Source organism: Phasianus colchicus, chromosome 23, assembly GCF_987193195.1.
Source record: "Phasianus colchicus chromosome 23, bPhaCol1.hap1.1, whole genome shotgun sequence".
NCBI lineage: Eukaryota > Metazoa > Chordata > Aves > Galliformes > Phasianidae > Phasianus > Phasianus colchicus.
This window is the reverse complement of record NC_143458.1, coordinates 2,665,010-2,679,950: the sequence shown is the minus strand read 5'-3', so window position 1 is coordinate 2,679,950 and position 14,941 is coordinate 2,665,010. Positions and strand designations below refer to the sequence as shown.

Below are 14,941 nucleotides of genomic sequence, written 5' to 3'. Positions count from 1 at the left end.
GCCCATTCAGCTTAATTACTTTATTGAGGACAAGGAGTAGGCTCTCTAGGTTTAACGCTTGTGATGTTAGGAAGTAGTAAAATGTTCTAACTGGTTAAAAATGACACTCGTCCGCTTGCCTTTGGTGTTCCCAAGACCGTAATTGCAGCACAGGCAGCAGGTCTGAAGCTGCTGGGCTGCTCCAAAGCTTTGATTTTCACCTCCTGCACAGTAATTGAGGTGTTGCATTACAACAAGTACAGTGGTGGTCTTTCCAGAGTTAGGATAAAAATGAATAGATAGGGACAGACAGATCCTGTGAGGGTCACAGAGGTGGCAGTGGGGACACCTTCACAAGGTGCTCCTCTGCCTCCACAAACCTGCCCTCCTCCGACAGCAGATGAGCCATGCCTCATTAACCTTCCCAACTAATTTTACAATTTACTAAACCACTGTTTTCCCGCGCCCATTTAACCGTCCCTGACTGTGATAAACTTTTATGGGGCTGGTGGCCAGGAGAAAGCTGAAAGGAGGCTGAGGCAATAAGGGGAAGAGGTACTTAAAAATATAAATGGTAACTCACGTGCCTCAAAAAAAAAAAACAGAAGGAAAAAGAATCACAGAATCATAAGATGTGTTGGAAGGGATCTTAAAGATCATGGAACCATAGAATTTAGAATGGGTTGGGTTGGAAGGGACCTTAAAGATCATGGAATCATTGAATTTAGACTGGGTTGGGTTGGGAGAGATCTTGAAGAACATGGAAATATAGAATTTAGAACAGGTTGGGTTGGGAGAGACCTTAAAGATCATGGAATCATTGAATTTAGAATGGGTTGGGTTGGGCGAGATCTTGAAAAACATGGAAACACAGAATTTAGAATGGGTTGGGTTGGGAGAGACCCTAAAGATTATGGAAACATAGAATTTAGAATGGGTTGGAAGGAACCTTAAAGAGCACAGAACCATAGAACTTAGAATAGGTTTGACTGGAAGGGCCCTGAGAGACCATAGAGCCATAGAATTGTAGAATGAGTTGGGTTGGAAGGGACCTTAAAGAGCACAAAACCACAGATGGTTGGAAGCAACCTCAAAGACCATACAGCTCCAACCTCTGACATGGACTGGTTGCCACCCAGGGCCCCAGCCATGGCAGGGAGCAGCCAGCAGGACCAGGGCCACCATGGGATGTCTGCTCACAGCCCTATGCTCCTGCCCAGCCTTGCAACAGCCTCACTCAACAAGCACAGCGCAGCCAAAGGATGGGCACAAAAGGGTTCAACCCACACAAACGTATCGCTGCTATTTTGAGGTAGAAAACAGGAAGAGCAGTGTTTGCCCGTGCTGCATCTCAAGGAGGGTCCTGAGGCGGGGCTCCATGCCAACAGAACACCCAGACCCTGCATAACTGCAAGGCGTGCTCCAAAGCGACAGCCCTGTGATACAGCACTGACTCCAGTCCCCGCCCTCAAGCACAAGGGATTAATAAAAATTTGGGATTATATATTATTAAAACGCTGTAATCGGCAAGAAGGTGGAGAGAGGGAAAAATATGGATTAAAAAAAGTGCCAAGTAAATTTATGCACTGTCGTCGCTTTACTACCCTAATTAATTCAGTAATTTCAAAAACAATTTTATTTATGTTCCATTTACCACATCAAAAGTGCAAAGAAAAAAAAAAAAAAAAAACAACCCACAGTGATGCTAAAATAATACCTCAAGGCATCTATTTTTAATCAGTAAAAAAAAAAAAAAAAAAGAAAGAAAAAATCCGAGCCCTGGTTTCTATACAATCTCTCTTGGGCAGACCACCAACTCTAAGAGAGAGAAAACAGCCGAGCCCTCTGTGAGTGCCTTCCTGGCTGCCGAAAACAGAGCTTGTCAAAAAAAAACAAATCCATAATGGCCTGAGGCTCCTCTCCAATCTATTTTCTGCTCAGCTGGTTTTAAATGAAGTTATTATGAGTCATTAAAACACCCGCAAGCCTGTGGAAGTCAGCCAATTACAATTTTAAATTTAGCCTGTTCTCTACCCCATTCTCTTGTTTTCTTCTTTTGCTCACATAAAGCTGCTTTTTATTATTATTATTATTGTTATTATTATTATTATTATTATTTCCCTTCTCCCCTGTTTCACCCAAGTGGAAGAGACAGTAAAATCTCCAGTACTTTCCACTAAAAGTGTAAAAGACATCTAAGAAGGGCCCGAAAATATCAAGCTGCAAACCAGGTTTGGATTTAGAGAGACGTGAAAGGGTTTTCTTTTCATCCTTTTCTCTAAACTGCCATAAAAATGCGATAATTGAATATAAAAATAATATTAAAGAAATGGAAGGTTGTGGGTTTTATAAAAGGTAAAGGCTTCTGAACCGAGCGTGAACCTCAGCCCCAAAGGATGAGCTCATCCTCAGTGCTATCGGGGCATTCTGCACTGCCAGCTTCATGGGGAAATGGCCGACAGCAGCGCCAGGTAGCAGAGGAGGAAGGTGTAAACCCAAGTATTTTCCATGTGCTCCTTCCTGCTCACCAGCAAAGAGCAACCGAAGGCGCCCAAGCTGTGCTCTAACGGGATGCTCAGCACAACCCTTCCTCTGCAGCTGCCTTCAAGCTGCAGGGCAATGGCTCTGCATCCCAAAGAGCAGGGCGGGAGTGATGCTCAAGGGGAAGCCTGCCAGCAGGGGATGAACCGAGGCTGGGCTCTGGGGTTTGGGTTCATTTTGGCACCCAAGCTGTTGGCTTGGCTGGGTGGCAGTGGTTGCACCATGCTGGGCAGGGGGACGGGGTGAAGGCTGTCCCTCGCTGGAGACTTTGCCCACTGCTGTGTCACATCGCCTGACATGGGAAGACAGCCGGCAGCACCTCCCTCACACACCACCCAAAAATAAGGGGATGGGATGGATGCACCAAAGGTGGGGGAGAGCATCCACCAGCATCACCACCCCAATTTCATCTGCTGATCGGAGCGCTGCTCTGGGGACACAGGGAGAAGTAATGGGGAGAAGGGGATATTTTCAGGTTAAAAAAAAAATAATAATAATTTCAGCTTAGCAACAATAAAAAAGGTTATTACATAATTTCCACTTTTCCTCCACCCTTAAAGTAATGTTCTATCTGACAGCCTCCTCTCAGAGGGGAAAAAATGACAAATCCAATCCAAAATTCAACAGCCTGTGTTCTGTTCAGAAAGCACACAGTGTACTATACAGCCCATAAAACTCCAAACAGCCTCCAGACACTTCTGCAATCGTCCTCCATCAAAACACTTTGTCTTGCATACAAAAATAAGATACAGTGCTGAACGGAATACGAAATCAGCCCATTACAGTACAGGGAGGCTGCTACTTAGCAACAAGGGGGCTTTAAAGCCGCGATGCTCTACAGGAAACAAAATCTGTCAAGCCTGTTGGGCAAATGATAAACATTAGCAGTATTAAAAAACACAAAAGCCATGTAAATGGATTGTGAGCGACGCGGGGAGGGCCGGGCAGGCGCGGCGATGGGGCAGGGGATGGCTCCCAGCCATGGGGAGAGGTCCCAGCCCGACCCCCCCCGGGGGCTCCGGCACAGTGCCCTGCATTGAACTTCCATAACTTTCCCATCTAGCATGCACGACGAGGAACCTGGAAGGCGACGGGCTGCGCCGCGATGATCACATATATTTAGAGGTATTAATGTAGACAGATGTGCGTAAGATTTATTTGCTACAGAGAGCACTATGCTGTAATGGGTCCTGGCATCGCGCTCCGCATAATGCGGCGCAGAACACCTTAAATAACAAAGAGCAGCCAAAAAAGCGGGGAGAGAGGAGAAGCGGTGACGGGTGAAAAATAAATATATTTCATCAGGTAAGGGGGGAAAAAATAAGCTGGCTCTGAATCAGCAGCCGGGTCCAGGAACGGAGCCAAAACAGGAGCTAAAAAGCAAACCATATTCTTCTGGTCTCAGCTCAGACTCCCGAGGCAGAAAGGATTGGGGGGTTGGGGAGGGGAGGGGGGAGAAATGTATTTTTCATCAGCCAGTGTATAATTTATAAACAGCATTAAACAGTTTTTGTTTTCTTTCTTCCTCTCTCCTGTGTGTGCGGGTTGGCCGGCAGTCAAGCCTGCATTAATTTCTGCTGTGGGTACAGTGTGTTCTTGGATGCACATCTGCGGATGATCATAAACGCAGGAATGCTGGCAGAACATCCAGACCTGCCGGCAGGCCGCTGACATCACTCGGGGACCGAACGCGGGACGGCGGCCAGGCGGGGAGGGGGGGGGGGGGGGGGGGGGCCGGGAAAAATCCCCGCTGAGCCTTCAGCGCTTCCCTTCCTGCTCCCTTCCACCGAACAATGCTGGGCACGGAGGGAGGAGCGCGGCCAGGGGCTATCGCCTCCATCTCTGATCAAACATCTTCAGCGGGAGATAACCAGCGAGGAAGGAAAGTTGATGTTCATCAGAGACGTGCAGCGGGCAGTGAGGCTGTAGTGCCAGACCTTGGCAGGACGAGCACCCTCAGGTGTCCCCCATGGCACCCATGGGATCGCAGCAGGGTCGGGGCCACATCCTGCTCCCAGCACCTCGCAGCTCCCAGCGCTGCTCCTCCATCCCCCTGCAGCCCCCGGGCAGTGCAGGTGCTGCAGGAGGGCACAGCACTGCCCGTGCGATGCAGCAGCCTGCACACATGGCCTTGCCCACATTTGTCCCCATTTGCAGTCTGGGTGGTTACAGCATCCATCTCCATCACAGCAGAGATTTCGGACCAGAAGCAAAGGCAAAGCAAGCAGCAGGGAAGGAGTAAATCCCCAAATCCCCCCGCTTCTCCCTGGCAATGAGTTTTTTCTGTCCTTCTCTTAATGCAATCTTTAAAGTTTTTGCAAACAAATCCCAGTTAGGAGCAGGCAGCGATAATGCAGCCACGCCATGCATGCACCAACACTTTGCACTTCATTAAGGGTAAGCCTATATTGAAATGTAAACATTTGGCAGAGTATTTATCATGCACCTGAAAGCTGCTGAGATAAGAGTGCCAAATAATCCCCGCTTCACACCGCTCACCACAGAACCCCCATAGGGCTGGCTTGGACATTTATAAGGATGAGAATTATTACATTTACTCATGTTGGATTCACTTAGCCATCCTCCCCTCACCAGAAACCAAATGCATTTCCATGAGACGCACACCCCCACAAGCTCAGAGCACAAGGACAACACAGATGTAAGGATGGCAGTGGCCCCTTCCCACTCCCTCTCCCTGCACGACCACCCTGCTCCCCTCTCCTTTACCCTAGGGCACAGGGTAAGGCATGGGCTTCAGCAGGTTGAGTGTGGAGAGTGATCAACAGCAATGAGAATAAAACATGCAACAGTCCATTTGGGTTCCTGCAGTTTCCTGCCTTTCTGTGCTGGAGCATTTCAGCTCGAGAAGAAGGTCAGTGCTTCTTCAGACCCTTGATGGGAAGAGTTTGGTCAAAAAGACAAAATAGGATCACTGGGATGACTGAGGACATATGCAGCTCTTTAAGAACCAAAGCTCTGTGGCACCTGTGATGGCCATGATCCCATGCCAGGTGATGAGGTCTGTCTGCAGCACAGGGGCAATGGGGACGTGCTCCCTAATCTGCCCATTAACTGCAGTGCACCTTTATCATCAAGTTTCTCCCCCAAACACTTGCTTAGGTAAGTTCGAAATGCAAACTGCAATTAAAAATAATATTCACTGCCTTCAACCCTTAGAGGGGGGCACTGGTGCTGGGGGGGGGGTGGGGAGACAACGACACCCATCTCCTTTGGGGCACGCTCCCAATTCAATCATCAGCTTGTGTATGAGGCAAGCTGACCGGGAAAACAAGCCGACCCCTCAGAGCCAAGCTCCATCCCGGCCGGGGGGAGGCGAGGGGAGAGGTGCAAAGGTCTCCTGCTTTAATAAATAACAGCGCTGGAATCCGCCGCGGCTGTTTTCGAGCGCTGGGAGAGCTCGCCCTGCCCGCTGCCCCCACCCCTCCCTAACCCTTGCCAGATTAGAGAAAAAATTAATCCTGTGCGATGACAAACTTGGCTCGGCGCGCACTGTACATACTGTACCCACACGGCTGGCAGCCGGCCAGGGACGGGACGAGAGCCAAAGCGGCGGTAACAAACACGAGCCGCGCACGCCAGCGCTGCGGGAGGGGGGGGGGGGACGGGGACGTCCGTGTCCTACAGCCCCAAGGCAACACTGCCGGCCCTGAGCCCCCCCCTCCAGCTCCTGTCCCCCATACAGAATGAGATTTTGCTTTGTAAAGCAACCGAGCTCAGGATCTCTGCCACCAACCCGAAGCATGCCACTCAGCATCACCCCTCTGGGAGACCCCAGTGTGCAGCGCTGCTCACCTTGGAGCATCCCACCACACCTCTGCTAACGAACCCAGTGGCCACCTGCATTATTTTTTTTTTTTAGTTTTAATTAAATAAAACCCTTAGCTGTACATGGGGCTGCATGCCCAACAGGAACATCAGGCTAAATTGACTTGCAGAAGCCTCCTCACCAGCGCAGCGCTCCAGCCTTCCTATATCTATTTAATTAAAGGGCCTGCATAATTCGAACCCGATAGTTAGATTCATTAGACAGAGAATACCTAATTCTGCAACAGTTTTGCTAATGAAGCCACGCCGGGTATCTGTACGTGAGGATCAGCGTGCACTGCCCAGCACACGGGAGCAAAGATGCTGCCTGAGCCCTCTGGCAGCAGCACAGAGCACTGAGCACTACAGGAGTTTGTTATTGCAGGCTGCTCAGCATGGAAAATATTTCCCCAATTACAGAATTGAAAACAAACTTTAAAAACAAGGTGAAAAAAAAAAAAACCAAACAAAAAACCCAATGAAACAAAACACCAAAAAGTCCCATCTCAAGGGATGGGTACTGGACGAGACGTTTGCCATTTGCTGGTGCAAAGGGGACGAGGTCACCCCTGGGTGCAATGCATGCATCAGGAAATTGCAGTAGGTGGGCACTGAGCACATCCCTACCAGCACCCCAATCCCAACCCACCTGAGTGTGCCAGTAAGTGCATTCGCAGCCGCAAGCTGTCCAGAAACCTCTTCCCACACAACTCGCATCCGTACGTCTTCATACCGCTGTGCAGCTTCCTAGGGGAAAACACAGACAGGTTAGTGCTGCTGGGAGCCTGGGGAGAGGGCAGGGTGAAAGGGGAGACGATGTCCCAAATGTGAACCCTGAGAACTTCCAAAATATTTAAATGAAATCTACACATTTTATGCAGGCGTGCAGCCAGGAGCCTGCAAAAATCGGTTCAAGTTTTAAAAGCGCCTTAGGAAAGGTCCTGATGGGAGCTTCCACATCAGCTGTTGTCCAGAGAAGCTGTGGGCACTCCATCCCTGCAGATGCTCAAGGCCAGGCTACCTGAGGGGATGTGCACCCAGCTCATGGCATGGGTTGGGGCTGGAGGGGCTGTAAGATCCCTTCCAACCCAACTATTCTATGATTATATGATCTTCAAGGACCTTCACAAGTCAACTATTCTATGGTTCTATCCCCTTTAAGGACCTTTCCAACCCAACTATTCTATGATTATATGATCTTCAAGGATCTTCCCAAGTCAACTATTCTATAGTTCTATCCCCTTCAAGGACCTTTCCAACCTATCACTTTATGGTTATATGATCTTCAAGGACCTTCCCAAGCCAACCATTCTATGGGTCTTATGCTCTTTCAGAATCTTCCCAGGCTAACCCTTCTATGGTGCATACTCTTTAAGGACCTTTCAATCACTCCTTGGTTATATGCTCTTTAAGGACCTTCCCAACCCAGCCCATTCTACAATTCTATGGTCCTATGATCTTTAAGGCCCCTTCCAATCCAAACCATTCTACAATTCCATAGCTCCACGATCTTTAAGGGCCTTTCCAACCTAAGCCATGCTATGTAAGACCCTATGTTTCTCAGCACTGAATGTGGGATGTGTGCTTGTATCCATCAGCCATTCCTGATGTCTACCATACAGTATCTTTTGGTAAACTCCTCCCTACGTGTTGTGCCCTTTAAGACAAAGCAGTGTAACTCTAAGAGGTTGCCTGGGCACATCTGTTATCAAATCTCAATTCCTACCCAGATGCAGCCTGTTACAATCACAACACACAAAAAATTAACCATCAGCCAGCCAACGGGAAATGTGCCCCTCACCATGTCTTGGTGTGTAAAACAACACCTGCCTCTGCCAAATTGCACAACCAGAACTGCAACCTACAAGACCTTGTGCCCCTCATTGCAAGGAGGTGCACACCATTGATAAGCTCAGGCTTTTGGAAACAAGTGCAGCTTTGCAACTGACAGAAGCATTAAAAAATACCATCCCCAACTAATGAAAGCTTCCAGCCAAGTTTGTTGGCTTTTGCCTTAAGGGACACACCTCATTTAACACAAACTTTTCATACTGGTGGCAGGGAAGAGTTCACGAGAGCAGCAGCACATGCAACATTTCAAAATCAGATTCCATAAACAGAGAAGCATTTGTGTGCGTTGGAGAAGTACCACACCAAACAGCTACACGCCAACCTCTGATCGAATCCACCATTTATCACTGCTTTGCAATAAGACAAGTATATTTTTATTGTGCTGTTGCCAACCACAAAACAGAAATGGTCTTGTATGGGTCTGGATGGTGAATATTGGATGCAGCCTGGCTCCAAGCAGTGTCCATTGCTCACAGCTTTGTCCTCACCTCCGTGCCCAATGGTCTGGGTGTCAGGATACCATCAAAGGCATTGATGAAAGAATTGGGGTGGAGTTTCTCCCCCCCTCCTTGTTTTTTTGCTTGCTCAAAGAACTCAATCACTGCATTTGCACACGGAATGAAACTCCTTTGCATTTCTCAATGCAAAATGATTGCGTCTAAATATTTGTCAACATTACAGATGCTTAATCTGTTAAGAAGACCAAAAGAAATTAAATATCTTAAAGCGCCACTCTTAGAGAGAGGTTTTTTTTTCTTTTTTAATATCTAATCAGGACAATGGCATTAATTCGTCTCAGAAATTCATGAAAACCACATCACTCAGGAGCCCTGAGATGTGCTTCCCAAGCTTGCACCAGGAAGGAAAGCCCACGACTTGCTTCGAGACAACACAGCAGTGCAATGCATTCTGCAAGACAGTCACCTCCCATCGTGGCTGTCACAGATGGCTCCTTCAGGTAGCATGCAAGGCAGCCAGCCCCACAACTGCCCAGCAATGAGGAGACCCAAGGATGCTGAACTGCAGCATTGGGAATGCTGGGCTACAGAGAGACACCCAGCACTGAGCAAAAACTCCCAAAGAAAGAGAAGGCAGCAAAAAGCTGCAGAGCAAGTTTGTTTCAACCCTCAACTTTGCTGTAGAATATAATTATTAATCAAGCTTGTCCTGAATTCACTGTGTCATAGCAAAGGATTAAGAGTCATGCACGAATTCAGGCCAAGGCAGTTTAGAATCCAAAGGATTTATCTGCCTTGCAAAAATAAATAAAACACAAGCCTCCCGACAGACTTCTACTGCCAAGAAGTCAGCTAAATAAGTGACAATCTTCCAATTTTGCATTTTTAATTATGGACATGCCTGTCACACTTCCGTGGTTCAGGCTGAGCTGAGTTCTGCACCTATAGGTTCAAACCTCTTTGCTGGGGAGAGAGCAGCCAAAGTTGCAGCGCTCACCTCTTTGGGGCTAGCAAGTGCTCTCAGTGAATTAAAATGTAGTTGGTTAATTAGCTCAAGTAAAACTTTGGTGGTTTTAAGTGAGCCTTAAGAAATGCATAGCTCTGGGTTGGAATTTTTTTAAATTCTTTTCGAGCTATCCTGAGAATAACACACGTTTAGCTTTGAGAAATAAAGTCTTATATCTAACAAGACTGACTGCATCCAAGCAAGTTTTTTACATTGAGGGCGGTGAGGCACTGGCACAGGTTGCCCAGACAGCCAAGGTGAGGCTGGACGGGGCTGTGAGCACTGCTGGAGCTGTGGGTGTCCCCGTGCACTGCAGGGAGAGGCACCAGGCAGCCCTTGAGGGTCCCTTCCAAATCAAACCACTCTCCAATTCTGTTTCAAGGATACAATGGCCATTTTCTACTGCTGCTTTTCTATGGGCGTCACTCTGTAAGTGAAGACAAACTCTTGCCAGACCTCAGTGACCACATCTCCCCCATCCCTGTGCTGTCCCCTCACCCCCCACCACAGGCTCTGCTCGTCCATAAGGGCCAATGCCAGCATGGAGACACGGGCAACATTTTCTGCTGAGCGCAAGAGAGCTCCTTATCTTCAATGCACACAAAAGCCAAAAAAAAAAACAAGAAAACCAACCCAACAAATCACAAGCCAACAAGAAAAGCCATCAAACTTTTTAGTTTCCAGCCAACAGAAATACTGTCTTCTTGTTTTCTGGAACAAAATGTTGAGATGGGAGGAGCTGAACGTGCGCTGTGTCAAAATGCAGTGGGACCCTCTTTGGAGGTGGCCATGCTCAGAGCAGGTCTGGAGGTGAGGGGGTAGGGGACGAGCAGGATGGGGCAGCAGGGATGCTCACAGGACAAGAGTGATGCTCAGGGACCCCCACAGCGTTGCTCCTCCTCCATGAGGGCACCAATGGGCACCGCATGGCTCCCCACTGCGCTCTGCACCCATCCTCACCCACCTCACCATAATACAGACAACAATGCCCAGTGCAAAACTCAGCCCTCGACAAGCACTCATAAATTTATAAGACTTCCTTCCCACCTCCTCCAGCAAAAGCAGCAAAATAGAGAAAAACAGCGGGGCTGGGTGCCATGGCCAACAAAAGAGCCCATTAATCTCACGGGTGCCGCAGCTCCTGGAAATCTGCATCTGCCATCAAACTTGGGCGCTGATTTTTCCAGTCGTTACATAACCTGCTTATTGTTTTAAAGCGCTCAAGTTCTCGCCGAGTAATTTATTTTCAATATCTTTATCAACAAATTTCAGTGGGAACAAAAGTTTTTCATTTGGCGGCTGCTTATAGGACGATCTTATCGCTCGCAATCTTATACAGGCTCTTTCAACAAGGTCTTAAAGCGCTTTATCTGCCGGGTTCCTGGTAGCAAAATATGATTGAAATGTTCTATTTATGCTCACTGGATTAAGGAGATGTTGCAAAACTGCACAAAAAAAAAACCTGGCAGATGTAAGCAAGGTATTACAGCTGCTCAGGCTGTTAAGATCTGAGGGGAAAGATCAATATGTGTTTGTGCCGTTTTACTGAAGTTGAGCCTTAAAAAGGGGAGGGGGGGGGAAAGTATATTGAAGTACACCACTGAGAAGCGATGCCCAAACTTAAGTACAAAAAGATAAACTCCACTTTATTATTGATGCTGAAATTTTATTCCACGCGCTCCCAAGCATATTAACCAGGAGGATGCTCATGGGAACGAGAGCAATGACAACTGGGAAAAGCTCCTTTTCTCTTTTTTTCCCTTTAACAGAAAAGAAGCCCAGCACCTCCGGAACACCTGCCCTCACCGGGTGACATTTCAAAGCTATTTTTCTAAGATAGTTTTCTCTTTAATTACTGTTAGGATAAATAGCGGAAGCTGCGGTTTCCAGGTGAGGAGGTGATGCTGGATGATGCAGGGGATGGATGGCAGGAGGCAGTGGGGCTGCCCCACGTGCAGCCGCGTGCCAAGGGGCAGCGGGACCCCCCCTGGGGGAATGCAGCCGGACAAAAGCTGGGATGCAGGCAGGCCCCTCACAAGCTGCAGGCAATTAAAAAGGCCCGTAAATGCCCCGCAAAAAGCACTTCAAAGGGACAGTAATTCCAGGCTCGGCCAGTCGAGACCGCGCGGTGTAAAAATTATGAGTTTTCCCCACGGGGTGCTTTGTGTGAAAAGGATGGGGCTGGTGGCAAAGGGGACGTGGGGCAGCCTGCGTCCCCATCCCACCATGGCACCGCTACACAAAACCCATCCCCTTCCATTTCGCTTCGATACGCTTCCCTTCCCCAGCACCCCCCCTCCGCCTCCCCAAAACACAGCCCTCCTCCCCACAAAACCCAGTGCAGGAAAAGCTCTCCCCTCACCCTGCAGCCCTTTCCTCTCAGAGCGAGATGCATGGATTTGGGACATTTGATTACTTTTAAGTATATATTTTTCCCTCAAATAGACTGAATACAATGGTTAGGAAATTTGACAGAAAACTATTCTGAGCCATTTATTGCCTTAATACGCACCTTTGTCCAACAGGCAGTTTTGACAAGAGCGATAAATTCCAAATTTATGTCAACAGAGCATATGTTGAACACCTCATTTCTGAGCTAAAGCGGCATGCTGCCCCATAAATCACAGTTCTGTTTGAAATGAAAGTAGATTACAGGCCTGTGTTATTGAGCAGTTAGAGCTATAGTCATATAAATCAGAACTTTTAACTCTAGGCGATCCGTTGTGCAATTAACTAAAGGGTACTTTGTCATTTCAAGGCTTGTGCACAGACTTGGCAGGACGCACAGCTACCAAGGAAAGGCAGGGAAGAAGGGGGGAAAAAAAAGCCTCGCTGGCAAGGAAAAGCTGCAGCAGCATGGAGTTTTGCTAAATACCTGTTGAATGGAAAGCAAAGCTCCAGCTCCAGCCCCGTGCGCTCACTGACATGCAGCCAGGGCTCCCAGGGTCACCTCCAGGATGGAAATAGACACACACATCCATCGGCACAAACACAGCCCCGGCGCGGGGCTCTGCGGAGCGCCAGGAAACGCTGCTGGAGCCCGGCTAATAAATAAAGGCGAGGTGACACACACAGCAAGGTTAAGCGCTTGCTTCCCACTCTGCAGGGCGCACAGCCTTGCCCCGACCCGCTGTCAGCAGGAGCAGCCCCAGCAGCTGCACAACCCCTCCGATATTTGTGCACGGAGCTTTCCATCACACCTGACTCTCCATGGGGAAAAACAGCGTGGCACGGGGGCAAAACCCTTCGCTTTGAGTCTTCTTGATTCTAGGGCTGCGCCCAGAGACTTCCCCAGTAAAACCCCTGGCCCAGGATTGATTGCTCCAGCAACCTTGCCAGCGTCCCTCTGCAATGAAAAGCTGCATCAGTTTCCTCCATCTCGGCCGCTGCAGAGGTCAGCTGGCAACAATAACTTCTCAGCAATAAACACTGCGCCAGGCGCACGCGCTCTGGAGGAGCAGGTTGGCTGTTGTGCCTTGTGCTGGGCAGAGAAAGTAGAAAATGGGGAAAAAAACCCAAAGAGATGGCAGCATGTGGTAGCTTCTCCCCACAGATGTCCCAGAGCTGAGCAAAACAGATGTGATGCTGCTCGTAAAGCCACTAATGAGGCAGCCAGCTCACTGAAAATCACATGGACTCTACGAAATCATGGAATCATGAAGGTTGGAAAAGACCTCTAAGATTATCCAGTCCAACCATCCACCAATAATGTCACTAAACCGTGTCCCTCAGTGCCAATCTCCATGGCTCGTGAACACCTCCACGGATGGTGATCCCACTATCTCCTTGGGTAGCCTGTGCCAACGATCACTTTTTCAGAGAAGTTTTCCCTAATATCCCACCTGAACCTCTCCTGGTGCAACTTGGTTCTGTTCCCTCTCATCTTATTGCTGTAAACACAACGGGGAGATCAGGATGCATCAGTGACATCTCAGAGCTCTACTGCATTAAAAGCAAGATAAAAATACACATTAACACAGCGTTAAGAGTCTTGCACTGACTTGAAAGAGAAAAAGCACAGAAAGACATCCACCCTTCTGCATTTCACAGATGCTCCTTATGCTTCATCTGTGCAACAGCCAGAAATCCCAGTGCCATGCCCAAAGCACTGAACCTCAGCACCTCATGCATTTCCCTGGTGCTCAGTGCATGTGTCCGGACTGGAGCACAGCAGCAGCATCTCACAGCCCTGCGCATGGAGCTGTGAGAGGCGGAGGAACTGCTGCAATTGCGCGTGAGAGCTGGAAGGTTACCACCCCTGTAAGTAGCAGCACTATAAAAAGATTCAGACACTAAGTATTTCCTTTCCTATAAAATATTCATTGCCGTATGTGAGAGCCAAGCAGCAGAAACCTCAAGCATTTCTAACTTTGTACTGCAGTAATAACAGAGTTTTATAGGAACCTTCTGATTTTATTTATATCAGGCTATAAATACGTTGTTCCATCAGATGCGGAACCGTTGGCTGCTGTGTTCCCTTCCTGCTGCAAACAACGCACATAAAGCGCAAGGTGGACGGCACAGGACCAGTGTGGCTCAGCATCCCAAATGAAATCAGGTTAAATAATTCGGAAGTAAAAAAAAACAAACCACCAATTCCATAACAAGTTCACTCGCGTTCCTCCGCGCTCTTCGCCGAGAGCACCAGCAATACCTCTGTGGGGTGAGCTCACTTATCCTAATAACACCAATCACCTGTCAGCGCGCACGCAGCCGAGCGCACAGCATGCCAGATGTGCCTCCTGGCCCCAAATTCCCCCTATGCTTCTCAGCACCAATCCTGCCCCACAAGCACCGTGCCCACCCCACTGCATCCCTGTGAGCGCTGGGCGATGGCATTGGTGCAGGGTACCATCAGGGGACGCTCGGTTTTCACCCGCACCCCTCTCGCCCCAGCAAATCAATATGAAAATCAATTAATCTGCTGATATATTTTATCAAGATCCACGCGGCGATGCCACATCTCATTTACAGCAGAGACCTCGTGGAGAACCAAGGTCACCAGGTGGAACGCAGGCAACAAAACCCATGTACTATATTGGCTGCAAATAGAAAAGTGAATGAAATTGGGAGCAGATAAGGAAGGAGCCCAGGGATGCAACAATTGCCGCACGGGGAAAGCGTGGTGCCAGCTTGGCTCACCAAGCTTGCCTAAATAGAAAGCAATCTGGGACGGATGGGAGCACGCACCCATGGGCAGGAGTGATGCAGAAGTGGAGGCAGCACCCAACGGCTGCTTACAGCTGGTGCTAAGGAGAAAGCAAGTGCATGCACCTCAGAT

At 48.6% G+C, this 14,941-nt stretch overlaps 1 protein-coding gene across 4 annotated transcripts in view; it reads right to left on the bottom strand.

Annotated features, from left to right (window-relative positions):
- The window catches only part of ZBTB16 (zinc finger and BTB domain containing 16), an 88,019-nt gene that overhangs the window by 29,328 nt on the left and 43,750 nt on the right, over positions 1-14,941 (bottom strand). For all 4 annotated transcript variants that reach the window (XM_031599863.2, XM_031599865.2, XM_031599864.2 and 1 more), the window contains exon 3: positions 6,995-7,092. In XM_031599863.2, coding sequence (XP_031455723.1) covers positions 6,995-7,092 — 98 coding nt within the window. The remainder of the gene's footprint in view (positions 1-6,994; positions 7,093-14,941) is intronic.